Source organism: Myotis lucifugus, unplaced genomic scaffold (assembly GCF_000147115.1).
Source record: "Myotis lucifugus unplaced genomic scaffold, Myoluc2.0 scaffold_131, whole genome shotgun sequence".
In the NCBI taxonomy this organism is placed as follows: Eukaryota; Metazoa; Chordata; class Mammalia; order Chiroptera; family Vespertilionidae; genus Myotis; species Myotis lucifugus.
In genome coordinates this window covers 3,457,580-3,483,917 of record NW_005871179.1, presented here as the reverse complement: position 1 = coordinate 3,483,917, position 26,338 = coordinate 3,457,580, and the positions used below count along the sequence as shown (strand labels likewise).

Here is a 26,338-nt window from a genome sequence, read left to right as displayed (position 1 = left end):
ACTCCTACTCTGGCCTAGCAACGTGAGCCCCGCCCAGCGTTGCTTAGCAACATCTCACCGAGCCTAGCAACCACCGGCCTCGCCCCCTAGCAACAGCTCGCCTAACGCGCTGTCCGGGCCTCCTCTGCCAAAGAGAAAGGCCAGGGGCTCTGGACTAGCCGCGCAGCGGTCTCCAACCGGTGGTCCGTGAGGTCCGAAAGGTTGGCGACCGCTGGACTAGGGCCACAGGTGGGTGGACGTCAGGTTGACCAGCCCCCAGCCTCGAAGCAGGCCGCAGCATTCGGGGTCCGCCTACAGCCCCCTCCTCACAGAGGTGAAAGCTGAACGGAAGCCCCAGCGCCGAGTGCAGAGCTTGCTCTTCCCGGAGCGCCCCGGGAAGGCAGCAAACGCTGCACCTGGGGGAGCGGGTGCGCAGCCGTCTCCCGCTCCAAGTCCTCCTCCTTCAACCGCGTTAGGAAAATGACCCAAATTGCCGGCTCGGAATAGAGCTGTAGGTTGCATAGTAATTTGTGTCATTTGCATATGGCACAGAAGCTGTGGCGCTCACCAGCCGCTCGGGCCAGAAAAGCTCCCAAAGGAGCTTCGACCCGTCTGCAGGTTCACCGGTCCCTTCTCCCTGTCCCACCCCGCACCCCACCCCGTCCCTGCTTCCCATCCCTTCGGCTAAAATCCCACACCTCGCCCCACCCCCAGCTCGGCCTCTAGCCCTGCCAGCCCCGACCTCCATCCCAAGGCCGAGGGCCCCCTCTGCTGTCGTCCGCGGGTAGGGCAACAGCAGAGCTCATGGGGCAGAGAAGACTCCCCCAAACACCCCATCCGTCCGGCACGGTCCAGGACAAGGCTGGCACATAGGTAGATCGCGGGAAGGGGTGGGCAGGGGGACACCCTCAGGCCCGGGGAGAAGGGTAGGGTCCTATCAGAAGTTCTCCAAGCCGAGTCCTGCTTCTCCGTGTGGGTTAGGCAGCCAAGGCAGGCCAGTCCCCAGACTCAGTTCTCCCAAGGACCGCCCACACTGATATGCTTTTCCATTGTAGCTGCTGTTAGATCACTCCAGGCCCCAGGCAAAGCAGCACCATCCAGCCCTAACTCCAGCCTGAGCGTCCACCTGCCAGGCCAAGACCCTTGGCTTTCTCCAGTCCCAGTGCCCAGGAGCTGGCAAGAGATACAGAGAGGAGTCGACCTTTATGGATCTCCCGACTTCAACAGACAACAGACGCACACACATGCTCACAGGCAGAGGCACACACAGAGACACATAGGGACTATGGTGGTAGCCCCACCCCCACCCCAGCTCTCTGTTGGTAATGAAAATGTTTAAAACCATTGCAATCTCTAGGTGCCTGTGCCCCTTCAAAAGCTGAATTCTCTCTGTCCCCCTCCCTACTCCTGCCTTCTCTCCCGTTACCTGTTCTCCCTCCTAGTTCAGATTACTTGCAAAATGCTTCCAGAACCCACCATGCCAACAGCCGTGCCCTGGCACACAGTGATAGTCAAGGACCTCAGACAAGCAACTGGCAAAGTTGCCCCTCCATCCAAGCATGTTAGCTTTGCTACCACATCTGTGCACAAAAATCTCAGACACACCCACCCCAGCCCACACCTGGCCAGGCCCAGGGTCTCTCCTGCCCAGCCAGCAGATGCATGCAGTCTCAACTTCGTCAAAATCTTTATTGAACCAAAAATCAACACTAAACAGTTTGCAAAACATGAAACTCAAAAGGGGCAGGTGGGTTGAGCTGGCCCTCCCCTTCCTCTGCCCCCATATCTCCCTGGAACAGCTCAGGGTTCAGCACTGGGGAGGGAGTCAAAGGCCCTCTTCTAGGGTCAGGTCTCTCCAGGGAGAGGACACTCAGAGCCAGCTCCATCTGTTGGGCCCAAAGAGGAGTCGGAGGCTGGGCCAGGGGGCTCTGGAGCTGCCGGAGGCCGGCATAGGAGTCCAAGGATTCCACCGGCTGCAGGGGTCTGGGGAAGGAGCTCCTGGCCTGGGGATCTCAGGGAGGCTTGGAGCTGGCGGCTCATCGTCACCAGGGATTCAAGATGCTGGAGCAGGGCTTGCTGGGGACAGGATGCCCTGTGGAGGTGCTGGCCCCGGCCAGCTGGTGCTGCCGAAGAGGGGTGCCAGGACTGGCACCAGCCTGGTCTTGTGGGCCACTCCCCTCGCCCAGGCCCCTGCCAGGTCTCAGGCTCTTCCCACAGTCTCCCCCTGCCTCTAGAGGGCTTGGAGCCAGGCTGCCTTTGCCCCGGCTCTGCTGCAGGGTGCCCCCTGGGGGAGGGGAGCCCCTCGGGGCCACATCCGGCCTCCTGTCCTTCCGCTGGTAGCATCTCAGCTCCACTTTTTTGTTGAAGGAGACCACCTTGCGAACCTTCTCCAGCAAGGGGCTGGATTCCGCTGTGTCTGGAAACCCTGCTGTGGGGAGCAGCACAGCCAGCAGCAGGCTTGGGTGAGTGGCTTCCAGGCCTGGGGAGAGGCAGGGAGAGACCCAAGGCCTGGTAGGAGCGCGTGCACCGCCCTCCGGGAGCTGCACGCTGGCTGTGGCAGGAGGTCTGGAGGTCAGACCCCCAAGAGGAGCTTTCCAGCAAGGAGACGGGGCCCGGGAGCTGCTGGGGAAAGTAACTGGGAGATTGGTTCTCAGTGAGGGAAAGGGTTCCCCTGGCTGAGGGTAGACATGGATGGTGTGACCCTACCTCCGTTTTCTCGTCTGTGACATGAGGACATTAATAGAACCATTCTAGGGTTATTGGGAGGACGAAGTGAATTAATTTAAGCTTTTAGAACACTGTCTGGCAGGCAGTAAACAACAGACAAGTATGAGCTACCGGCATTGTTATCACATTTTCCTGTCTCAGGAGTTCCCTCCTGAGAGGTGCCTGTCTCCACAGAGACATGGTGTCACCAAGTGAAGGGAGGCAGGGTCTGGTACGGGCCTCAGTGTTCTCACCTGGGCCTCCAAGAAGGCGCAGTCTGGTGGGCAGGGGCTGGAAGGCAGGCAGGGGGAGCAGGACCACCCTCACGTGTTCCACCGCTGCCAAGCCATGGCACTGCTTGTTGTTGAGGTAGGAGTAGAGCAGGTGGCAGTTCTGGGTGTCCCGAGCCCCCTGGGGGCACAGTCTGACCACACAGGCGTCCTGTAGTTGCAGGAAGGACAGCAGCTTTAGGAGCAGTCATCCTTCACTCCTGCAAACACCCCTGCTGTGAGGCAGTGCACCCCCTTTTCCGGAGAAGGAAACACAGGGACTCGCCCAGGGTCACACTGTAAGCCTGCAGTCACAGTGGGAACTCGACCCAACTATTGTACACCAGGTCTCTGCTCCAGAGGCAGAGAGAGGGAGCACAGGGCTGGGGTACGGTGCTAGCGGAAGAGGTGATACGCAAGGGTGGGTGGTTACCTTGGCCTTGGCTGGGCAGACGCTGGCCAGAAGGTCCCAGATGGTGCTGGAGGGGATGCAGCCTGCTGAGCGGATCACCTCGGGCAGGGTCTGGGGGCAGGTAGCATGGCCAGTCAGCCCCCAAGATGCCTAGCCGCTGAGGGCAGACTGGACACCAGCCACCTGAAAGCCACAGCCTGTGACGAAGAGGATGAGCAACTAGTCTATCAGGATCCCAAGTGGCTGCCCAGGAAGCCTACGTCCTGTCCTGGCCAATCTCCTACAACTTCTCAGAAGGCCCTCACTCCCTCCTCTGACCGCCCACCTTCGTCCCACACTTTTGCTGATCATTAGTCACTTAACTATCACTTCTAAAATCTCCTCTGGGCCAGGGAAGCACAGACCGCTGTGCTGGGTCCTTCTTGCTCAATGCCTTGGGTTACAGGGAGTCCTTTACCCACGTGTGTCTGCAGGAGTGGGGCTGGCATCTCATTTGTCCCCATATCTAGCACAGGGCCAGGCATAGAGAGGGTCTTAGAATGAATGAATGAATGAATGAATGAATGAATGAATGAATGAATGAGGGTGTGAGTAACTGACTGGGCTGGTCAGTGTGTGAGGGAGACCCTGGTGAATAGGGCAGCAGTACCATGATGAGCTGACAGCTGTGTCCTGAGACCAGCTGGGCCTTGACCCGGAACTGCTTGATGGAGAACATGGCCACAGCCCCCTCCCAGGGGGGCTTTGCGGGCCCTACAGACACCTGCAGCCTGGAGGGAAGGACAGAGAGAGAGGGCCAGGGAGAAAGGTCATCAGGGCTTCCCCAGCATCTCCTTACTTTTCCAAGAAGGTCCCGTGTCCGCACTGCGGGTGTCGCACACGGGTCCAAGCACGGCGTTATGCGGGGGTGAACCAGGAGGTCGGGAAGATTAGTTCTACCGCACAGATGGGGAAACTGAGACCCACGGAAGAGGCACGTTTTTTCCAAGGCCACACAGAAAGAGAAACCCATGCCGAGCCTGCTGTCCCAGGGGTGGCTTCCCCCACCGCCCTGCCCCAGCCCCACACCTGTCCTGGGGCTCCATGGGAGGTTTCTCCGAGATCTGGGGCATCTCTGGAGAGGACACAGGGTCTGGGCTTGGGGCTCTCTGGGTGACATTGTCCTCCACCCTCCTGTTGGCTTTGGAGAAGCCTGGCAGCTCACACAAGGGCCTCCAGTCTGCAAACAGCAGAGGCAGGAGCTGGAACGGGCAGGCAGCCAGGCTGAGGCCAGCCAGGGCTTTAGAGCCAGGGTTTGAAGCGGGTGGTTTTTGAAGTGACCTGGGGCACAGGCACCCCCACCCCGCCACCTTCTCCCCAGGCCACACATCCCTATGACTGCTGACCCTCACCGCCCAGCCTGCCCGCCCCTCTGTGCCCTTTCTGTGTCTCCCACAACCGTTGCAGATGTGGCAGCTGGGGTCGAAGAAGTGGTGCTCATGCTGCTCCGTGGGGTCCTCCTGCTGTTCCGGGGGTTCCTGCTGCTCCGGGGGTTCCTCCTGCTGCTCCGGGGGTTCCTGCTGTTCTGTGGGGTCCTCCTGCTGCTCCGGGGGGTCCTGCTGCTCCGGGGGTTCCTCCTGCTGCTCCGGGGGTGTCCTGCTGCTCCGGGGGTTCCTGCTGTTCTGTGGGGTCCTCCTGCTGCTCCGGGGGGTCCTGCTGCTCCGGGGGGTCCTGCGGTTCTGTGGGTTCCTGCGGTTCTGTGGGGTCCTCCTGCTGCTCCGGGGGGTCCTGCGGTCCTGCTGCTCCATGGGGTCCTGCTGCTCCGGGGGTTCCTCCTGCTGCTCCGGGGGTTCCTCCTGCTGCTCCAGGGGTTGGTCCTGCTGCTCCATGGGGTCCTGCTGCTCCCGGGGTCCCTCCTGCTGCTCTGGGGGTTCCTCCTGCTGCTCTGTGGAGTCCTCTGACATGGCAGGCAGGGCCAGCGGGCTGCAGTCTATGGACACCATGGTTCTCTGGGAGGCATAGGGAGAGGGGGTGGCCTGGAAAGGCAGCTGGGGGAGTCAGGAGCCCTCCATGAGCGGATAGCCTCAGGGATGTGGCTTTATTCTTCCAAGTAATATGTTCTTTTATTACAAAAGTACTGTGACTTGTTAAAGAAAATTTGGAAAAAAAAATCACCCCTGTCCTGTCACTGTTGGTACTCTGGGTATTCCTTTATAATTTTTTTTTTAATATACAAAGGTTTTAGGGATCTTTTACTAAAATAGCTAGGATCAAATATTCAACCTGGTCCTGGCCGGGTGGCTCAGTTGGTTGGAGCGTTGTCCCATACACCAAAAAGGTAGCAGGTTTGATTCCTGGTCAGGGTGCATACCCAGGTTGTAGGTTCCATCCCTGATCAGTATGTGTATGAGAGGCAATCAACCTATGTTTCTCTTTCTCTCTCTCTCTTTCCCTCTCTCTCTCTCCCCCTCCTGTTTCACTCTCCCTCCCTTCTTCCCCTCTCCCTCCCTCTCTCCCTCCCTCCATCTCTCTAAAATCAATTTAAAAACATATCCTCAGATGAATATTAAAAATATACATATACAGGATGTCCCAAAAAGATGTATACACACTTTGAATGATTATAAACTCAGTGTTTATTAACATACAGTTCACTTTCAAAATTTAAAAGAATCTACAGAAATTAATAATTTGTTTTGTCATTGCCTGTTTTCAAATTGATGACTATTCTGGTCCAGGCACTGCCGATAAGGTGAAGCAATGGAATCGCAAACATCGAGAATCATTTCGTTTGGTATTTGTGCGCCCTCAATTCGTCGACTGATGCCGGGTTTTGTACCGTAAACTTTATCTTTTATGTATCCCTATTAAAAAACGTCTAGTGGCACTTTAGGATAAATTTTCTTTGTTCAAAGCTTAGTCTGGCTTCACCCATTATTTCAAATCAGTTAAACCTGAAAAGGAGTGAAAATTAAGTGAGTTATCAGCCGTTAATGTGTGTATACATTTTGGGGGGACACCCTATATATATTCAACATTTAGACCATACCTCAGAGATGCTGTGGGTTCCATTCCACAATAAAGTGAATATTGCAATACAGTGAGTCACATGACTTTTCTGGTTTCCCAGTGCATATATGTTATGTTTACACTATTCTGTAGTCTATTAAGTGTTCAATAGCCTTATGTGTAAAAAAAAAAGTGTGCCCCCTGGCTGGGTAGCTCAGTTGGTTAGAGCATCATCCCAGTACACCAAGGTCCAGATTCAATCCCCAGTCAGGGCACATACAAGAATCCATCAATGAATGCATAAATAAGTAGAACAACAAATCGATGTTTCTCTCTCTTCCTCTCTCTCTCTAAAATCAATCAATAAATAAAAATTTTTAAAAAGTGTACCTAGCCCTAGCTGGTTTGGCTCAGTGGATAGAGCATCGGCCTGTGGACTGTCCAGGGTTTGATTCCCAATCAAGGGCATATGCAACAGGTTGCAGGCTCGTTCCCCAGTGGGGGGCATGCAGGAGGCAGCCAATCAATGATTCTCTCTCATCATTGATGTTTACATCTCTCTCTCCCTCTCCCTTCCTCTCTGAAATTAATGAAAACATATTTTTAAAAAGTGTACCTACCTTAATTAAAAATATTTTTTGGTGAACACACAATACAGTATACATGATGATGTATTATAGAATCGTACACTTGAAACCTACATAATTGTATTACCAATGTCACCCCAATAAATTCAATAAAAATTTTTATTTATAGAGCAAAGTATGAAATATAGGAAGACAATATTTCACGTGTCTTGGTGTCACCAAAATAAAATTTAGGCTCCCCCAAATAAAAAACAACATCATTGTTAAAAAAAAAAAAAAAGCCTAATCATCATCTGAGCCTGTTGGAAAACTGGTGCCAATAGACTTACTTGATGCAGGGTGGCCACAACCTTCAGTTTGTAAAAAATAAAAATAAAAATGCAGTATCTGCAAAGCACAATAAAGCAGACGCGCAATAACACAAGGTCTGCCTGGGTCCTCGTCGTGTCCCTGAATGACAGCAGCGGCATCTGCCACATTCCACGGTCCCTGTAGCTATTACACGAATGAGGTGCGTGGCCGTGTACGCATCACCTGGGGGCCAGATGATTGGGTCATTCCCAGGTTTTCGCTATTACAATTGGTTCTGAGGACATCCTTGTGCAAGAAAATATCTTCCTAAACTTTCAACTATTCCTTAGGACAAGTTCTCATGAGCTGATGACAGAATCAGGGAGAATGAACATTTTTAAGACTCTTGATTCCCATGGCCAAATCGCCTTTCTTCGTCGTAATAGAAGCAGCTTTAAACACAAACTAAACACTGTCTTAGGAAGATTCAAGAAGATTTTAACCTTGCCCGGCTGGCATGGCTCAGTGGTTGTATGTCGACCTGTGAACCAGGGGTCACGGTTCAATTCCCAGTCCGGGCACATGCCCGGGTTGTGGGCTCCATCCCCAGTGTAGGGCGGGCAGGAGACAGCCGATGAATGATTCTCTCTCATCATTGATCAGCTTCTCTCTCTCTCCCTCCCTCCATCTCTGAAATGAAGAAAAAAAATATTTTAAAAAAGATTTTAACCTCTACTTTTGCCCTAAAAACCATCTCCAGAATAGTGCCAAGGCCCAGGCTCTGGAGTCAGACAGCCTGGCTTCAAATCTCATCTCCCCCCTGCCAACTAGGTGATCTGGGCAAATGGCTTCAGGTTCCTCACCCAGGAGTACACTTCAGCAAGGAGTCAAGACTGTTGTGTGTCACTTTCCCTCCCCTCCTCTGCCACCCCCTACTCTTCCCCTCTCTCTTCTCTCCAGGTCTTCCTGGCTCCTCCCCTGCACTTACATTCAATCTATTCAGGGAATACAGATTGGTTTTGGTTGGAGAGCAGCCACGTCCCCGCGGGCTCCTCCCTGCACAGGCAGCAGCCCTGGTTGTTGGCCTGGATGTTGACTGGGAGAAGCAGGACTTTGTCTGTCACGCTCACTGCCATTTCCCCAGTGAACACGACTCCAGGGACCTTCCCTGCACTCCCCACCCTGGACACACAGCTGATTAGACTGGTGTGAACATCTGACCCACACAACACCCAACAGGAGCCGGAGCGCCTCAGAGTGACGGGAGGGAGCCCCGGGGGAGCTCTGACCGCTGCAGGAGGCTGAGCTGGCGGGCTCACTGACTGGGATGGAGGGCTGCTGAGCCGCCGTGTCAGGCCATGTGCAAGGCGGAGGGGCCAAGCAGGAGGAGGGAGCCGGATGGACAGGAGGATGAGGCGGATCCCCAGCGATAAGAGGATACTCTGCACCGACTGCCCTGGGATCTGGCTGCTTCCCCGCCTGAAGCACCCCTAATTCCTTCTGCCAAACAGAGCAGGTCTGCTCCTTACACGCACAGAGACACTGCCTCCAACAGTGTGGCCCTCCTGCTTCCCAACCGGGTATCTGGGGGGAACTGCGGGGATAGGACCACTCATGTGGGGTCCCTTGGGGTTAGGTCAAAAGGAGAGGGACCGGCACTGAGGAGGAGCTGCCAGGCCCTGGGTCAGGGGCTGCCTGGCCCCAGGCTCACCCGGACTCTGCGTGGTAGATCATTACCCCGCTTTACAATGAAGACGGTGGGCCTCACAGTGGTCAGGTGATGTGCCCAAGGCCACACAGCTGGCGAGGTAAGGGGCACAGGCCCTGCCCAGCACCAGGTCAGGTTCTGCTTACCACCAGGTCCTCCAGGGTGAGCATCTGGTCCGTGTCCCGCAGGATCTCGACTTCACCCTTGTGGGTCAGTTTGGAGGTCGGGAGGATGCACAGCTCCTTCTGTTGCTGCTCAATGATCTCCAGGCCCTGTGGGTGGAGCAGCCCTCGCTCAGCCGGATTCAGGAGGGTCTCTGGCCCCAAGAACCCCAGTGCTCACTGTCCTCCCTCGAGGCCCCTCGCCTGTGGTCCTTTCCATGCCGGCCGTTTCCCTCCCCGCACTTTTGCTCTTGCCATTCCCCTCACCCGGAAAGCCCTCCACCCCAGCCCTACCTCTCCACAGTCCACTCATCCACCCTCCAGCACAAGCCCTGCTCCTCAGCACGCCTTGAACTTCGCCTGCACCAGCAGTCGGTTCTGCTCCTGAGTGCACCCCACCATCCGTCCTGGGAGGTGCGCAGGCTCTGGAATGCCGGCTGGGCCGTTAATATAAGAGACCCACAAGGTAGTGGCCTTGGGCAAGCGCTTTACTGCTCTAAGCCTCGTTTTTTCTCTTCTCCGGGGATTAAACTAAGAGCATTATATTAAACAGCATACGTAGAGTGCTTCGCCAGAGCCTGGCTCATAGTAAAGGCTACTTGGGATTCTTAGTATTGATCAATGCCATCCTATCTGAAATGTTTCCTGAAAGCCTGTCCCTCCCTCTCTAGCCACCCCGGAGGGCCGAGGCCCTGTCCACCCTGGCAGTGCGGGCTCCGTGCGCGAGGCTCTGGGGCAGCTGCGCAGGCTCTGTGCTTAGATGGCCCCATGCTTAATGCCCTTGTCATCTTGAAATTCTTAATCGTTGTTGAACAAAGGGCCCCGCATTTTCATTCAGCACTGGCCCCACCGATTGTGCAGCTGGTCCCGCGCCCTGGCCCCCACAGGGCCTGGACAGAAGTTCAGTCTGTCGTGCACAGATTCACCTAGTGGATTCTAGTTATTCATGCTAATCAGTGTCTACCAGGACGGGAGCCTTAGCACCCACCCCATCCCATGGCCCTGCTCCCTAGATCAGTCCTTCCCTCTCTCACTGGGCCACAAAAGCCGCTACACAAATCCCCTAGGCCAGCTCGGTGCCCACACCTTCCCTGCCCCTGAACAGTTCCCAGGGAGGGGAGACCATGGACACAGGGTATATGGGGCTATAACTGTGAAGTGTGGGGACAGGGGGTCTCTCGCCCAGTCTGGGGCACCAGGAGTGGGAACAGGGGCACCCCAGGGGTCTACTCCCCATGGACGGCAGATGTCAATCATGAACTCTAGAGTCTGGACCATCATCCCCAAGCCCCGCCCCCCCCCCACAAGCCCAGCTTCACAGAAAAGCAAGTGGAAGGCAACACCTCTCGGGGTGTCACTCCTCTACCAAGCTCTCCATCCCTAACCCCTTTCCTCTCTGCCGCTTTTCCTAATTTTTTTTCTTGGAGTCTCTCTGGCTCTCTCCATCTGCCTGCTCTCTCTTTTCATTTCCTCATTTCTATCTTTCTCTCCGTCTTGTGTTCCCGGTGTCTCACCACCTTCCTCCTCCCTCTGCTCTGTCTCTCTCTCCCTGCTCCACACTCGGGTCACCCCTCCACACCACCCCCCATCCTGTCACCTGTCCTGACCTGACCCCAAACCTCACCCTTTTCTCCTCCTGGTCCCGCCAGCGGGCCAGCTCTTGGGGGGCCAGCTGGATTGAGTTCATCCGCACCAGGCCGTGGGGGGTGACATCTCCATGAACCACTTTGAGAAACAGGTCCTGTAGGGCAGGGGCAGGGGCAGGGGCTGCACCACACCACTCAGAGCCCCACCCGCTCAGAGGCCGGGCTGGGTGCGCGGAGGGGCCGCCCCAGCCCCCCGGTCCCGCTCACGGGGTTCCTGGGGTCTCGCAGGTTGAACAGCAGGCTGCGGTACTTGGTCTTGTAGCGGCAGTTGGTGGCTTGTGTCAGGTCGAAGAGGGCTGCCTCGATGCCAGCGGCGATGCCTTCTACCACCTCCTTACTCAGTGCCACGTCTGGGACCTCCCGGAGGCTGTGGGGGACACGGCCCTGAGCTGTGAGCTGGCCCGGCCCTCGGCCGGCAGGGAGAGATACGGTGGGCGGCAGGGTCTGGGCCAACTCCGGGCATTCTCCTACATGGCCCCATTTATTCTCACCCCAGCTCTCTGAGGAACAAGTGTTATCGGTCTCCATTTACAGAAGGGGTGTCTGAGGCTCAGGGGAGGGAAGGGGCTTGCCCGAGGCCACATGATTAGTGGCGAAGCAAAATCTGACTGCTCAGCTCACGCTCTAGCCCTGGCCAGTGGGACTGGGGAGAGTATAAGGGGAGGCAGCCTCGGGGAGGGGAGGGCATCAGCCAAGGCAGAGGACGGAGCCCTGGCCGTGGGTGAAACCCTGAATCTGCCATTGATTTGCTGGGTGGCTTTTTATTTTTTATTTTTTTAAATTTGTTTTTGTGCTGTCAGAGAGGAAGGGAGAGGGAGATAGAAACATCAATGAGAGAGAATCATTGGTTGGCTGCCTCCTGCAGGCCCCCTACTAGGGATTGAGCCCGCAACCCGGGCATATGCCCTTGACTGGAATCAAACCCGGGACCTTTGAGTCCACAGGCCGACGCTCTATCCACTGAGCCAAACTGGCAAGGGTTGCTGGGACTTTGCAAAGTCCCGCCCTCCCTGGACCTTGGTCTCCCCATTGGTAAACGAGAGCCTGGGCTGAGATCTCTGAGATCCTACCACAGTCTCATTGGATCTGAAAACATTTGCTGTGGTGACACCCACAAGGGCCTGAGCAGACCCTGAGCCACAGGGGCTTAATGGGAAAGCGCAGCCTTGAAGCCACAGAGGCCCAGGGTCAAGTTCGTCTCTCTTCTCACTCTTTGTGTGGGCAAGTGACCTCATGGCTACAAAATGGGTTCATCATACACACAGAAGCCCTTGGAAGACGGGTGGGCAACACCCTGCCCTCCGGCCGTATGAGACCTGCGAGACCATTTGGTCTGGCCCTGCCAAGGCACTGGGGTGAGTAATTAAATGTCTGACCAACTGTAGCAGGCTAATTTTTAAGTATAATTTTGTATGGCCCGCAAGTGATGTTATAAATATCCAAATGGCCCTTGGAGAAAGAAGGTTCCCCACCCCCGCCTCAGAACACGGTCTGGCCCAGGGAGGTGGTGGTAGCCGTCAGGGGTCAGGGAAGTGGGGAGCAAGGCCTCACCGACTCCACAGCACCTTCCGCATGACACGGACCACCGTGTGCCGCACCCCAATGTCCTTTTGGAGCTGGAGCTGAGCTGTGGAGAGAAAGGATCGGGGTTCCCCGGGGGATGCTGGGGGGCAAGGGGAGGAAGTGACTCCGTGCTGAGGGGCTGAGGCAGGGAAAGGAGGGGTCCGCGTCTCAGGGACCCTGTCCCACCCCCATCTGCCTGAGAGCTGAGCCCAGGCAGCCATCAGCCCCTACCTCTTTGGGGAAGGACTAGGAGCTGACTTGGGGGTGAGGAGAGAAAAGACATATCCTGTCTCCCAGGGACTGCTGGGCACCAGCCCCCTTCAGTCCCCGCCCGTCCTCGGCAGACAGGCGGCCCCTCACCTGCGTCCTCTTCCCAGTCCTGGTCCTCGGGCTCCTCCTCTTCAGACTCCACTGGACTGGACTGTGGGGGAGGGAGGAGCTGAGGCCAGGTGGCGGGGTCCAGCCCACGGCCCCACAGGGACACAGCTTCCCCCAGCCACACCCCCTCTCCCGCATTCTCCCTGAAGGAGGCCGCGTGACGGGGTGGACGCACTCACCCCTGGCCACTCTGCACGGGCCTCCTGAACAGGAAGCCCCTCCTGCAGGAGAAAGAGTGTGTGGAGGAGGAGTGGGGTCCCTGAGGGCCAGGGAGCCACTCCCAGACGGCGGGAGGGGTCAGCGACGCCACCAGAGCCCCACTCTGTCCCTCCTGAGGGAGGCAACCGGAAGGACTCGGGGTGGCCAGAGCAAGGAGCACGCAGACCCCCGGCGCGGGCCAGGTGGCGGCCTAACCCTCTGGCCGCTGCTTGCTGGGTGACCGGGAGCAACAGCATCTCTCTGGGCGGCAGTGGCCCCTCTGAGAGTCAGTGTGAGGGTGTCTCTCTCAACAGGATTGAGAGACATCGCCTAAGTGAAGAACCACATTCCATTCATGAAACTAAAAGGCGAGTGTTCTGTACCTGGCACCACGTGGGGCTGTGGGCCTGGCGCCTTATCTTCCTCCTGGGCCTCTGGGCAGGTGAGGCTGCGCTGACCTCCATCATGTTCTCCAGGGCCTCCAGCTTCAGCGGACGCGCGCCCCCTGCCTGCCCGTGGCTGATGGCCCCCAGGAGGTGGATCACCGCCCCGGAATCCAGCTGCAGGGGGAGAAGAGCCCTGCGGGCGGGGCTCACCTCAAAGTGCTTATGTCCCCCCACCCCGCGCCCTGACTGCACTCTAAGCTCCATGAGGACAGAGAACACCGTATTCCCGAGGCCTACTAAAGGCCTCGCACACAGTAGGGTCAATCGCAGCTTGCTAACTGTCTGGCCTGTGTCACAGGAGAGGAGCCCATCTTCTTTCCGACCTCTCTCCCATCTTCCCCGCTCACGCCCAGACACATTCAGAGCTGACTGAACCCGTCTCGCCCTCCTGATTCTAGACACATCTCATCAGGGGGGATGTGGAGGTCAGAGTGGGGTCCTGGTCTTCTAATGAGCTAAGCATCTGTCCTGCTCTCCTGTTCGCTATGGTTGCCAGAAGCTCAATATTGCAGGGGGGAGGGGGGGGTTGTTGGGGGAACGGAGGGGTGGTTGTAACACGATTTCCCTTCCTCCTTCCCTTTTTCTTGCTTTCTTTAGGCTCCAATCCCGCTTTAAGTGTGTTTTGATTCATTTGCTTTATTGCAAACTATGGGGAATTGTTTTGAAAGCAAATGGGTCTGAAAAGTAATCCTTGAATAAATGACCATGAATGGTCAGGTTCCAAGGTCTGGGGGAAGGCGGAAGTCTGAGATTCAGCATCACAGGGAGGGGAGCACTAGGGGGCTCTGGCGGGGGCGGGGAGGGGGGGCAGGCCAGGGGGCTGGGGTTGCCGCTAATTGGAGGAGCCCCATCCCACCAGACCGGGGAGAGGGAGGAGGAAGGGCTGTAATGAAAAGTAAAGACCTACGTAGCACACACGCTTCACCCCGCGGGGCATCTTCATCTCCTCCTTGAAGAGAAAGAGGAGGCAGAGATTAGAATGCAGGGGATCTAGGGACCCACAGAGGTGAGAGATGGACGTTCAGTGTTCGCTGCATTGGTATTTATAACCAGAAAAAATTGAGTACAATCTAATGTTCATCAAAGAGGAATGGTTAAGCCCTGGCCGGTGTTCTCAGTGGTTAGAGCATCAGCCCGAGCACCTGAGGTCTCGGGTTTGATTCCTGGTTAAGGGCACATACCTGGGTTTCGGGTTCACTCCCCAATCCTGGTTGGGCATGTACAGGAGGCGACCAATCAATGTGTCTCTTTCACAGCGATGTTTCTCTCCCTCTCTCTCTCTCCCTCCCCCTCCATCCCTCCCTTTCTTCCCTACCACCCCTCCCATCCCTTCTATTCTCTCTAGAAATCAATAAAAAAATATCCTCAGGTGAGGATTTAAAAAAATAATCAAATTTAAAAAGGAGGGATGGGTAATAAAAGGTGACATGTCATACTATGGAGTCTATGTGGCCATTAAAAGGGGTGAGTCATATCCTTAGCTGATTTGGCTCAGTGGATAGAGCATCGGCCTGCAGACTAAAGGGTCTCAGGTTCAATTCCAGTCAAGGGCACATGCCTGGGTTGCAGGCTCAATCCCCAATTGGGTGCAGGAGGCAGCCAATCAATGATTCTTCACTGATGTTTCTATCTCTCTCTTCCTCTCTGACATCAATAAATATATTTTTTTAAAAAAAAAAAAGGTGAGTCATAATATAAACTACTATTCATCAGGTGCTTAGAAGGTAGCTGGCCCTGGAGAAAGCACATCACATGTAATCTTATGAAGGTCTCAGAACAACACTATGAGGTGTGTACTATTTCTATCCCCATTTTACAGATTAGGAAACTGAGGCTCAGAGAGGATCTGAAAAGTCCCATAGCTCCTAAGCAGCGGAGCTAGGATCAGAACCTAGTTCTGTCTGCCTCAAAGCCCAGGCACCAAGCTGCTGAGTTATGCAGCAGCACTGACTGATACGGTAAGATGTCATGCTGTACTATTAGGAGAATAAGAATAGCTGACAGAATAGTATCTGTTGCATAAGCCCATTTATGTAAATACATAGTTATAGTTGCATAATAGAGGTTATCTCTAGGGAATGAAATTGCAGGGGTGGGGGGTTGCTTTCCACATATAGGCACTTGGGCATTTATGTTACTTAAAATGAGCACGTATTTCTTTTATAACTAGAAAACATTTTTTTTTTACTGAAACACACGTTCAGAACAATGTGTGTCGTGTGCTACCATTGCACTAAAAAGAGAGAAAAAGACTTTTTAAATTTGTATTTGCTTGACTCTGCATAAAATATCGCTGGAAGTATCCACCAGAACCTAATAAACGAGGCTGCCAATAGGAAAGGGACTGGGAGCTGGGAAGGAAACTTTTCATTTTTTTTTTTAACCATGGGAATGAATCAGCCTTTTAAAAAAATAAACTGAGAAGGGCGGTTGGGGGAGAAAACGGGACATCTGGGACGGAAAGCAGGAAAGATATTAAGGACAGCCCTTCACAATTTAAAACCTTTCGGCAGGCCCCATCTCAGGGTCCGCATTGCAGCATTAGGAGGTTCCAAACAACACAGCAATCAGACCAGCAAAGACTTTAGGAACTGGATTTATCAGACCAAAATACATATATATAACAGGCTTAACAAAATAAAAGGAGTTGTGCCCTAACCGGTTTGGCTCAGTGGATGGAGCGTCGGCCTGCGGACTGAAGGGTCCCGGGTTCGATTCTGGTCAAGGGCATGTACCTTGGTTGCGGGCACATCCCCAGTGGGGAGTGTGCAGGAGGCAGCTGATCGATGTTTCTCTCTCATCGATGTTTCTAACTAGGAACTGGATTTATCAGACCAAAATGCAAAATACATATATATAACATGCTTAACAAAATAAAAGGAGTCGAACATAACCAAAAAAAAAGGTGAAAGGCAAAAGATATATAAATTTTTCAAATGATCAAGCATGCCGTGACTGGTATAGCTCAGCTGGTTGGAGTGTCATGCCGTACACTGAAAGGTCGCAGGTTCAGTTCCCGGTCAGGGCACATACCTAGGTTATGAGTTCGAACACCAGTCAGGGTGTGTACAGGAAGCGACCAATCTATGCTTCTCTCTCCCTTCCTCTCTCTCTCAAATTGATAAATATATCCTTGGGTGAGGAATTTAAAAAATGATCAAGCAGATTTGGTTGGGAACCAAACACAAATTTTGGGAATGGAAAGTATGATAATAATTAAAATGAAAAACTCAATATATAGGTTTAATAGCATATTAACACAATGGAAATAAGTTAGTGAACTGGAAGATAGATTTAATAAGTTACTGAGACTATTCACAGCACAAAGACGGTAAGACACAGTCAAAGAGACACTAGAGATAGAGTGAAAAGGACTAATTAACCTAAAGTCCCAGGAGAGAGGAGAGAGAATGGGGCAGAGGTACTATTTGAAGATCTATGGCTAAGAATTTTCCCGAATTGATCAAAGACAACAATTCACAGATTCAAAAACCTCAGTGAATTTCAAACCGGATAAGTGAAAGCAAATCCACACCTGGACAAATCATAATGAAACTGTTCAACACCAATGATAAGGAGATCCTGAGAGCATCAAGAAAGAAAAATAACAGCTAACACGGAAATAACACTGAGAAGGCACTGTAACTGTTCTGCATGCTGTACATGTTAGTTCACTCAATCCTCACCACAGCTATGAGCGGAGCACTGGTACCAATATTGTCCCCATTTTACAGAAGAGAAAACTGAAGCACAGAGAGGTTGGTCAGTCACACAGCTAGTGAACCAAAGAGCCGGGATTTAAATCCAGGGGCCACGCCTGTAACCGCTCCTCTACAATGCCTCTCACCAGAAGGCCTTTTACTTACCACAGAATGACAATTAGACCAACAGCTAACTTCTCGACAGTAATGTGGAAGGCAAAACACAGCACAATGATAGTTTCAATGAGCTTAAGAAAATAACTATCAATTGTGGACCCAGACAAAATCTTTTCTGAGAATGAGGATAAAATAAAAACACCGTAGAGAAAAGCGAGTTATTGTTTTTCTGGATAATTTAATTTTTTTTCAATAACCAAAATGTTAAAGGATGAACTTGAGGCAGAAGAAAGGAAAAATGATCCTAGGTAGAAACGCTGAGATGCAAGGAGAAATCTTGAGCAAAGAAAATGATAAATATGTTGTTAAATCTAAACCTACATTGACTTATGATACTATAATAACAATGTGTAGTTTGTGGAATTAAAAAAATAACTTAGGACCAACTCACTGGATAACAACAGCACATAAATTGGGAAGGTGCGTCCTGGCCGGTTTGGCTCAGTGGATAGAGCGTCGGTCTGCGGACCAAAGGGTCCCAGGTTTGATTCTGGTCAAGGGCATGGACCTCGGTTGCAGGCTCCTCCCTGGCCCAGGCCCTGGTCAGGGCATGTCCAGGAGGCAACCAATCGATGTGTTTCTCTCACATCTATATTTCTGTCTTTCCCTCTCTCTTCCACTCTTTAAAATCAAAAGGAAAATATCCTCAAGTGAGGATTAAAAAAAAAACTGGGGGAAGGTTCATGCTTGGAATTAAAGCATCCCAAGATCCTTACATAATTTCAGAGGAAGATAAAGATGTAACTACCTTTATACTTTGGTAAGTGAGGTATTCATGTTAAAATTTCTAAAATAGCCACCAAAAGAATATAAACAGGGCACAGAAAACTTCCATCTTCTAGAGAGACAGAAAAAGAATAAGAAAAAAATCAATCTAAAAGGAGGCAATAAAAGGGGGAAAGTATAGAAAATGCAGGATATATGTAAAACACAAAATAAGACAGTAGGATTAGATTCAAATAAATCAGTAATTACAACAAATGTAGATGGACAAATACTTCAGACAAATAAAAATAATTATCAAACCTTTAACAAAGAAAGTCCAATTATAAGATGTTCAGAAGACGCATTTCTAAAATAGAGCAATGCAAAAGATTGGGAGGAAAAAATGGAATAATATGTGAACAGGCAATTACCAACCAAATACAGGTTTGTAGCTATATTCATATCAGATAAAACAGGCAAAAAATAACTAGAAGTGCTCTGGCTGGCTCAGTTGGTTGGAGTGTTGTGATGTATACCAAAAGGTTGCAGTTCAATTCCAGGTCAGGGCATATACCTAGGTTTCGGGTTCAATCCCCAGTTGGGGCGGCATGGGAGGCAACTGACCAATGGATGTTTCTTTCACTCTCTCTCTCTCTTCTCTTCTCTTTAAACATATCCTCGGGTGAGGATTTAAAAATAACAGAAGCAAAGACCTGACTACATAAAGCTCCAACCTGCCTCCTGCCTCTACCAGTGGTTCTCAACCTTCCTAATGCCGAGACCCTTTAATACAGTTCCTCATGTTGTGGTGACCCCCAACCATAAAATTATTTTCGTTGCTACTTCATAACTGTAATTTTGCTACTGTTATGAATCGTAATGTAAATATCTGATATGCTATATGTGTTTTCCAATGGTCGCGACCCACAGGTTGAGAACCGCTGCTAGACCTTTGCACGTGCTCGGTACACCCTTCCTACCTTGTCTACCTGCTGAACACCTGCTTCCTTTTCCCAGGCCCAGCTCAGACAGCCCCTCCTCTGCCCTACCTAGCTGAACACCCTCCCACCCACCCCTCCCCAGGGAAGACTCAATTGCCCTCTAGGTACCCAGGGTCTGCTGGACTTCAGTCTGTATCTTGACTCTCTGGTGACGTATCTCCCACTTGCCGCTTGTTGAAGAAATTATAATAAAGTCCCATACAAATCCAAACCCTTCGCCAGGCCTTTGGCAGCCTGGCTCAGAGCGTGGACTCTGGAGTCTTGCAGGCCTGGATTTAAATCCCGGCCACGCCGCTCACGTGCTGTGTGACCCTGAGTGGGCCACATGCCTTCTCTGAATCCAAGATTTCTTATTTGGCAAAGCAGAGGTACGAACACTGACTTCTAATGCCATGGTGAGGACTAAGTATGAGACGATGATATATGTGAAGCTCCTTGTATACAATAAGAACTCAAAGAAAGGAGCTATTCTTAGGTTGTCCATCTGTTGGGAAGACACAGTCCTCCCTCACACGCCTTCTGACCCTTTGCAGCTACACAGGACCCCTGACTCGGGGAACCTGGGTGGGGCCGAGCAGCTCTGTGCCTCCCTGGCTGTGGTGGGCAGAGCTGCCCTCCCCACGTCCCCTGCCTTCCGCAGAGCAGCTCCAGACCTCACTGACCACTGCGGGGCTCAGGTCAGAGAAGAAAATGGCGTCTCCACCCCCCTCCCCCGCCCAAGAGTCTCTACTTCAATCCAGAGGAATTCCACACGACCAACCTCACACCCAGATTCCCAGCAGTTTTGGGGCCCAGCTGACTCCCCCATTTTGTAGAGGAAGAAACTAAGATTCAGACGAGAGATATCTCTCATCCGAAGTAAGAAACAGAGCCTGACCTTGAACCCATCTGTCTGCCCCTGGCACAAGCCAGGCTGCCCCCCGGAGAAGGTGCCAGGGCCCAAAGAGGGGCTCCGGACCAGCTGGGCACTCTTCCATGCCCCACTCAACCCTGTCCTCAACCACCTGCCCGTCCCTGTCATGCCCAGCCTCCATTCTCCTGCAGCTGCCACCAGTTGCCATGACAACGGGTTATTTGGGAAGCTGTGGGATGCTGGGCTGGGCTGCAGAGTCAAGGACGGGGCCTGGAGGCGAGAGCAGCCGTGGGCGCCTTCCAGGCGAGGCGGGCGGGCACCTGGCTCCGCCACCCAGCTCAGACTAGCCCCTCAGAACGCTGTGGGCCCAGGAATCCCCATGCTGGGCACCTGGCCCCGATAATGCGCAGCGATGTTCACCCCAGCGTGACTCAGAGCAGGACGGAACTGTGTGTCAACAGCAGGTAACGTTTCTGAATATCGTCCTCGCACCGGGCACCTTGCTAAATGCCAAGCACACGCCATCTCATGCTCTGAGCCTCCACCCTCGGAGCTGCCCCGGAGGTGAAGTCGCTTGCCTGGGTCACTCCGATAGGGGCAAAGCCAGGACCCAATGCCTGCCTGGTGGCCTCCAGGCCTCGTGCTCTGAACCACACTGCAGAGGTAGGAAATGAGAAAAGGAAGTCCCGGCCCATCCTCCGGTCCTAGCAGGGCCTGTGACAAGTGTGTGATGCAGGCTCGGGGATTCGCCAAACAATAGGCATCAACTTGGAAAGATCTTCAAATGCTACAGCGCGTGAAAAGTAAGCCGAGTACAGGTCCTGCAACAATGAGGCGCAGGATGAGCCTCCTTACAGACAGGAAGGCACAAGGTGTAGGTGTTCACATACGTATAGAGTTCATAGAGAGCAGGCAGGAGAGACTGTAAACATGGTTATCTCACAAAAGGCAAGGGGCCGGGCGGCATTCAAAGGGTTTTCCTCGTTCTGTGCTAACAATTAATTAATTGGGGGGGGGGGGTTAAATACCAAAAATCAAGTTATAAAAAATTTGGCACACATGATCCCATTTCTAGGCAAAGAAAAGATATATACGCATAGGAAAAAGATGGGAAAGAGGACATATACCAAAATGTCACCAGGAAATAGCCCTGAATGTTGACATTATGGGAATTTTTATTTTTTCTTTCTTTTCTATGATAAACACACATTCTTTTTTTATTAAAAACTGTTTTTGAGTGATGCTTGCAAAGACAATGTAACCGCATTGTCGTGTAATTACAGCACCAGGTGGGGGTAAATCACACAGGCAGCTCGCTGCTTCCTATGCCAGTGCTACTAATTTGCTGTTTGGCCTTGAACTAGCCATTTCACCTTTCTGAGCCTCAGTGTCCACATCAGTAAAATGGGTTTATGTCAATGGCATCTACTTCATAGGGTGGTTAGGAAAATTGAAGATCAAGTGCTTGGAACAGCGCTTAGCACACAGTAGGCAGGCTAGGTACTATTACTGATCGTGACGGCAGTAATGTTGCCCAGTAGCACCCCTCCCCAACAGCGCTTAGCACACAGTAGGCAGGCTAGGTACTATTACTGATCGTGACGGCAGTAATGTTGCCCAGTAGCACCCCTCCCAGATGTGGGACGAGTGGGATAAAAATCAACTATGGGAGAAGCATACGCCAAAAGCAGGGAGTGCCGTCTCCTGCCTTTGCGGTGTAAACATGGTCACTATGATTCTTAATAAAACGACGATTATTACAAATAAAAGAAGGGAGTGCCGTCTCCTGCCTTTGCGGTGTAAACATGGTCACTATGATTCTTAATAAAACGACGATTATTACAAATAAAAGAACAATACAGGGAACATGGATAGGCACTGCCTCCCTCGCTGTGTGTGAGCTTGGAGAAGTCTGTGAACTTCTCTGAGCCTCAGTTTCCCCACCCGGAAATTCGGAGCCAGTGCCCACTTTATACGGCAATTGCTGACACCAAAGCAAAGGCCAATTTGACATAAATGAAGTAATTTGCCTTGTGCCATCTGCTGTGCCAGGCACATTGTTTTATGCCATCATCTCACTTAGTGCATTAAATTGAAATTAGCATTTCCTTTTTGCAGATGAAGACACGGAGAGATTAAAAAATATTCCAACGTCACTCAGCTAGGAGGTGGGCAGAGGCAAAATTTGAACCCAGGACTTACCAACTCCAAAAGATACTGACCACTGACGAGATGTCAGCAAGTGTAGTTTACTTTTAGCCTCCTGACTTGGTGGGCCTTAGTTTAGTCAGGTGTAAAATGGGCATGTGGGACAAAGGTCAGTAAGAGTCCACCCAGCTCAGCTCTATTAAATTCCACCACCAAGCATGGCATGGAGAGACTGGCCTGGCCCTTCCTATGCCCACCTCTCAGGCTCAACTTACCAGTTTGGGGAAGCCTCCTGGGCGGGATGCTGCTGGCGGGTCGTGGCTGAAGTTGTCGGAGCTTCTGTCTGTGCCCCGGTCCTCGGCAGGGGGCACTGGGCCGCTCCCCAACTTAGCACACTTGGATCTTCTCTGTCCCATGAATGGACCTGAGCGAGCCTTGCTGGCTGCAGACTCTGGGGAGTCGGCAGGGGTGTCAGTGAGAGCAGGGAGTCCTTGCCCGGGCCTCCCCATGGACACTGGCCAAGCCTTGACCTCCAGCTCCTCCTGGTTGTGTGAGGCAGCAGGGCCATCCTCACCGCCAGCCCCCACAACAACCTGCTCAGCTGCCCGCTGCCCTGTGGATGCCTTCCCAGACACTCCCGGGCACAGTGCGGGGCTCTGGGGCGGATCCTGGGCAGCTGGCCTGAGGGACAGCCCGCCATTGGGCAGTGGGAACTGGACAGGGTCGTAGTGGCTGCCTGGTTGGGCCCCATCCTCCGCATCGGGCGAATATCGGAACTTAGTCCCTGAGGCACATCCCACACAACTTCCATCTGAATCTCTTGGCCCAGACCCAGTGTCCTTGGGAGGAAGAGGACTGCAGGGGCCTCCCAAGGACCCCAAGTCAGCTCCTGGTGGGGGGTCTCCCACCCACTGGGGGTTGTCCCCACCAGGGCTCTGACCAACCCCCTCCCCATCCTCTGAGCAGGTCTCACACTCCCTGCTTTTCTTTCTCGCCCGAACAGGGGCTGAGCCTAGTGAGGGGGGCAGTGCCCGCGTGGGGGGTTCCTCTTTACCGAGGGTGGGGCTTCTCCCATCACACCCTGGAGAACTCCCACCTTCTCCAGCCTCTCTGGGCCTGGGGCAGCTCGCCTTCTCCGCCTCTGCTGGCCTCTCCCTGCCCACCAGGGCTCTCTCTGGGAGACCCACAGACACGCTACAAAGATTCCTGGCCCAGTCTTCATCTAAGATGCTATGTAGAGAAAGCTGGAGCCTCTTAGAGGCCGGGGGCCGTCCCTGAGCAGGCGCTGTGGGCAGCTGGGTGTGGAGCCTGGGACCAGGCACCGGGTCCTGGCTCTGTCTCGCAACTGGCAGCTCCAGGACCACCAAGTCGGCCTTGGCCTTCGCGCCGGCCCTCGGCGCACCCTCGGCCGGGGAGCTGGCACCTCGATGGGCCTCTTCCCCGAGCGCCCGCCTCCTTCTGCCAGCCGAAACGTGGGCCCCAGGGCTCGCCCCCCGCAGGTGTGGTGCCAGGCCCGCCACGGAGCTGGCTTCCTCCAAGTCCTTCTGGAAAAGCCCGCAGCTGCGTCGGGGACTGAGAACGGGCCCCTCTGTGCGGGGGCCCTTGGCAGAACGGGCCCCTCCGTGTGGGGGCCCTTGGCAGCCCCTTGATGTGCGGGCCCTGTGAGGAGAGAGAAGAGGTTTCATGGTGGAGGGCCGTGAGGAGAGAGAAGAGGTTTCATGGTGGAGGGCCACCGGGACGGGGGAGACGCTCCAGGTGCCCGCCAGGCCTGCCCGCTCCGGAGGCCTGGAGGCCAGTGATGTCAGCCCCCGGTGAGGGCGACAGGCCTGCGGCCAAACAGGGTTGAGCGACAGCCACCTGAAGGCCTCCCCATCTGAGGGCTTACACTTCTGCTAATAATCAAATGGGCTGTGATATGAACAATGACCAGTTATCAATTACTTGTCTCTGAGCATCATTTCATTTCACACTGGCAGCCACAGGTGAGCAAACGGAGACAGGGACGTCTAGGGACTCGCCCAAGGCCGGGCCCATAGGAGTGAGAGCCGGTCTCCTCTCTCCATCTTGAAGCCCAGCTCTCAACCCTCCGCGGACACCCAGGGGGTCCGTCCCCATCCCCGTCCCCTGCCCAGCCCCTCCCGTCGGTCCTGTCCTGCGAGACACCCCAGGCCTGACAAGGACAGACCCCTACCGCTCAGGGAACTCGGCTCCAAACCGTCCAGAAGCTCCCACTCGGAGTCCCCCGGCGCCCCCATTCCAGGGTTCCACCCCCGCCTGGGAAGGGGCTGGAATCACGTGACGCAGGGAGCCCTGGGTGAGGGATGGGGCGCAGGCTCCAACGAGACGCCGAGGACGGCACCCTGCACGTGCCGACGCCGTGGCACCAGCAGAGGGCGCGCTCTCCCTCCGGTCCTCGGGCTCCCGCGCGGAGGCAGGTAGGTGGGTGCGTGTCTGAAGCCAAAGGTCGCCCCCAAGGGCCTTGACGGTCTGAGCGTGTGAACTTGCTCCCAGGGTGATGGGGAGTGACCGAAGGAGCCTGGAGCCCTAGGGAAATGTCAGAATCAGATCTACAGTTTTGCCTAATTAGTTGCTATTTTAATTATTATCTCAAATATAGAAAGATAATTCACAGAGATAAAAATGCACATGGAAGCCAAATGTAAAAGTTAGACATCAAAACTCGAACATGTCCTCTCACTTCCCAACTCAGGAGCAGCCTTACTTTTTTTCTTTTCTTTCTTTTTTTTTTTTAATTTTATTAGGTTGTCATTTTAGTTTTTTGTTTATGTCACTTCCATAACTGTGAGTAATGTCCTCACACTCTGGTGCTTGATGTGTTGGTGTTAGCAGTGTCTACTGATTCCCTGCTGTGGCGATTTCATTAACCATCCTTTTCCCCTTTCTCCTCCCAAATTTTTTATATTCATATTTGTAGTTTTTCTATTGGTTACAATTATAATTTTGAATAATAGTCTTAACTGTTTCTTCCTTAGATTGTATCTTTTGATTTTCCTCTGTGTGAAATGAATAATTTCCCCTCCCCACTTCTGCCTTCCTCCATCAACTCAATTTTTACTTTTACTTTGTGAAGGTTTGGAGTATGTACCTTCTATTCTGTAAAAGGTGGTTCAGTTTGCCATACTTTGCCTGTAGATTGATTCTTAACCTTGAAAACCAGATGACATTTTATAACATTATTACCATGTAAGTATTTTCACTGCCGAACTCAGTTTGGATGGACCTCACGAAGAGGAGGTGGGATTCCGGGCACTGAAGCCTGGGCCATGGGACACCACGAAAAGCTTCCAGGTTCATGGAATACTACGCTGCAGTGAGAATGAATAAGTTAGATCTACACACCAACGTGGATGCATCTCAAAGACATTGTGTTGAATTTAAAAGGCAAGATCATGTTAATAACAGGAAACTGAATGCCAGGTATTTGGGAACTCTGTACTAATCTTCAATTTTTTTTCTATAAATCTAAATCTTTTCTTAAAAATAAGGTTTACTACACACACACACACACACACACGCACAAAGGAAGCTGCTGTGTAACCCGTATTGAAAGCTGTCATGATCTGGCTGTCAGGGTCCCAAATGAGGTAAGAGTTGAGATTGATGTCACCGGTGACATCCAACCAACGCTCTCAAGAAATAACTTTTTTAAGTGAAAAGACCTCCCACTACGAAACGTCCTGGTGATACCGGGCACGACGGGTCCGTTACTGCCTCCGCCACTAAGCCAATAAGCAGAGACAAGGTGGAATCCTTTATGAGCGTTGATTAATCAGATAACAGGTGACCTGAGAGAGCAGCAGGGTAGCACCTTGAGAAAGAGTGCTCTGACATTTCAGTAAAAGCTCTTGTACAGGGCCAGTGGGTGGGAAAAAATCTGAAGTTAGTGAGTTCCCAGGGCCTGCCTTCTTCCGTCGTCCTTGCGAAGATTAGCCCTGGAATGCTGTCTCCCTTCAGAGATGTTCTGTCCGTCATCTGGGCTCCGGGCCGCCTTATCTCCAGGGCCTGTTCTCCTTCGTGTGACACGTCCTTCAGTTTCCCAGGGTCTGTAAGAAAATCTCCTCTTTATAGTGAGCAGCTATTAAACAACTGCGATTCTATTTCTATTATGTGTCCCTCCCCTATTACCTCCCCCCCCCCCGTTAGTTTTAAATCTTATATCTATGAGGTTAGTTTCATATGGAAAGGATCTTGCTGCTGAAAGGGGGAGGGTTGAGAAGTCCTCTAGGTGCAGGCCAGCAAAGTCCATGCCGATAAGGACCTGGAAACTGGTCAAGCGATGGTCTGATGGGCATCGTCCTGGTCTTTGTCATCCTGCCTCGACGTCATCTGAAGGTCGCTGAAGGTCTGAAGGTCAGCTCTCTCCCCCTCAGCCATTTCCTTCCACTGGCAGCATCTCCCAG

The 26,338-nt window shown here is 52.9% G+C and overlaps 1 protein-coding gene across 1 annotated transcript; it reads right to left on the bottom strand.

Moving 5' to 3' along the window:
* Positions 1-1,700: 1,700 nt before the first annotated feature.
* On the bottom strand, positions 1,701-23,120 carry SPOCD1 (SPOC domain containing 1). Its single transcript, XM_023758524.1, is given in 17 exon segments — positions 1,701-2,219; positions 2,222-2,530; positions 2,940-3,126; positions 3,388-3,477; positions 4,016-4,150; positions 4,434-4,585; positions 4,805-4,858; positions 5,297-5,354; positions 9,087-9,212; positions 10,726-10,842; positions 10,955-11,114; positions 12,299-12,374; positions 12,671-12,731; positions 13,270-13,446; positions 14,240-14,281; positions 22,193-22,368; positions 23,014-23,120. Coding segments are annotated over 16 exon segments (2,280 nt in total). The 5' UTR covers positions 22,334-22,368; positions 23,014-23,120; the 3' UTR covers positions 1,701-1,824.
* Positions 23,121-26,338: the final 3,218 nt, after the last annotated feature.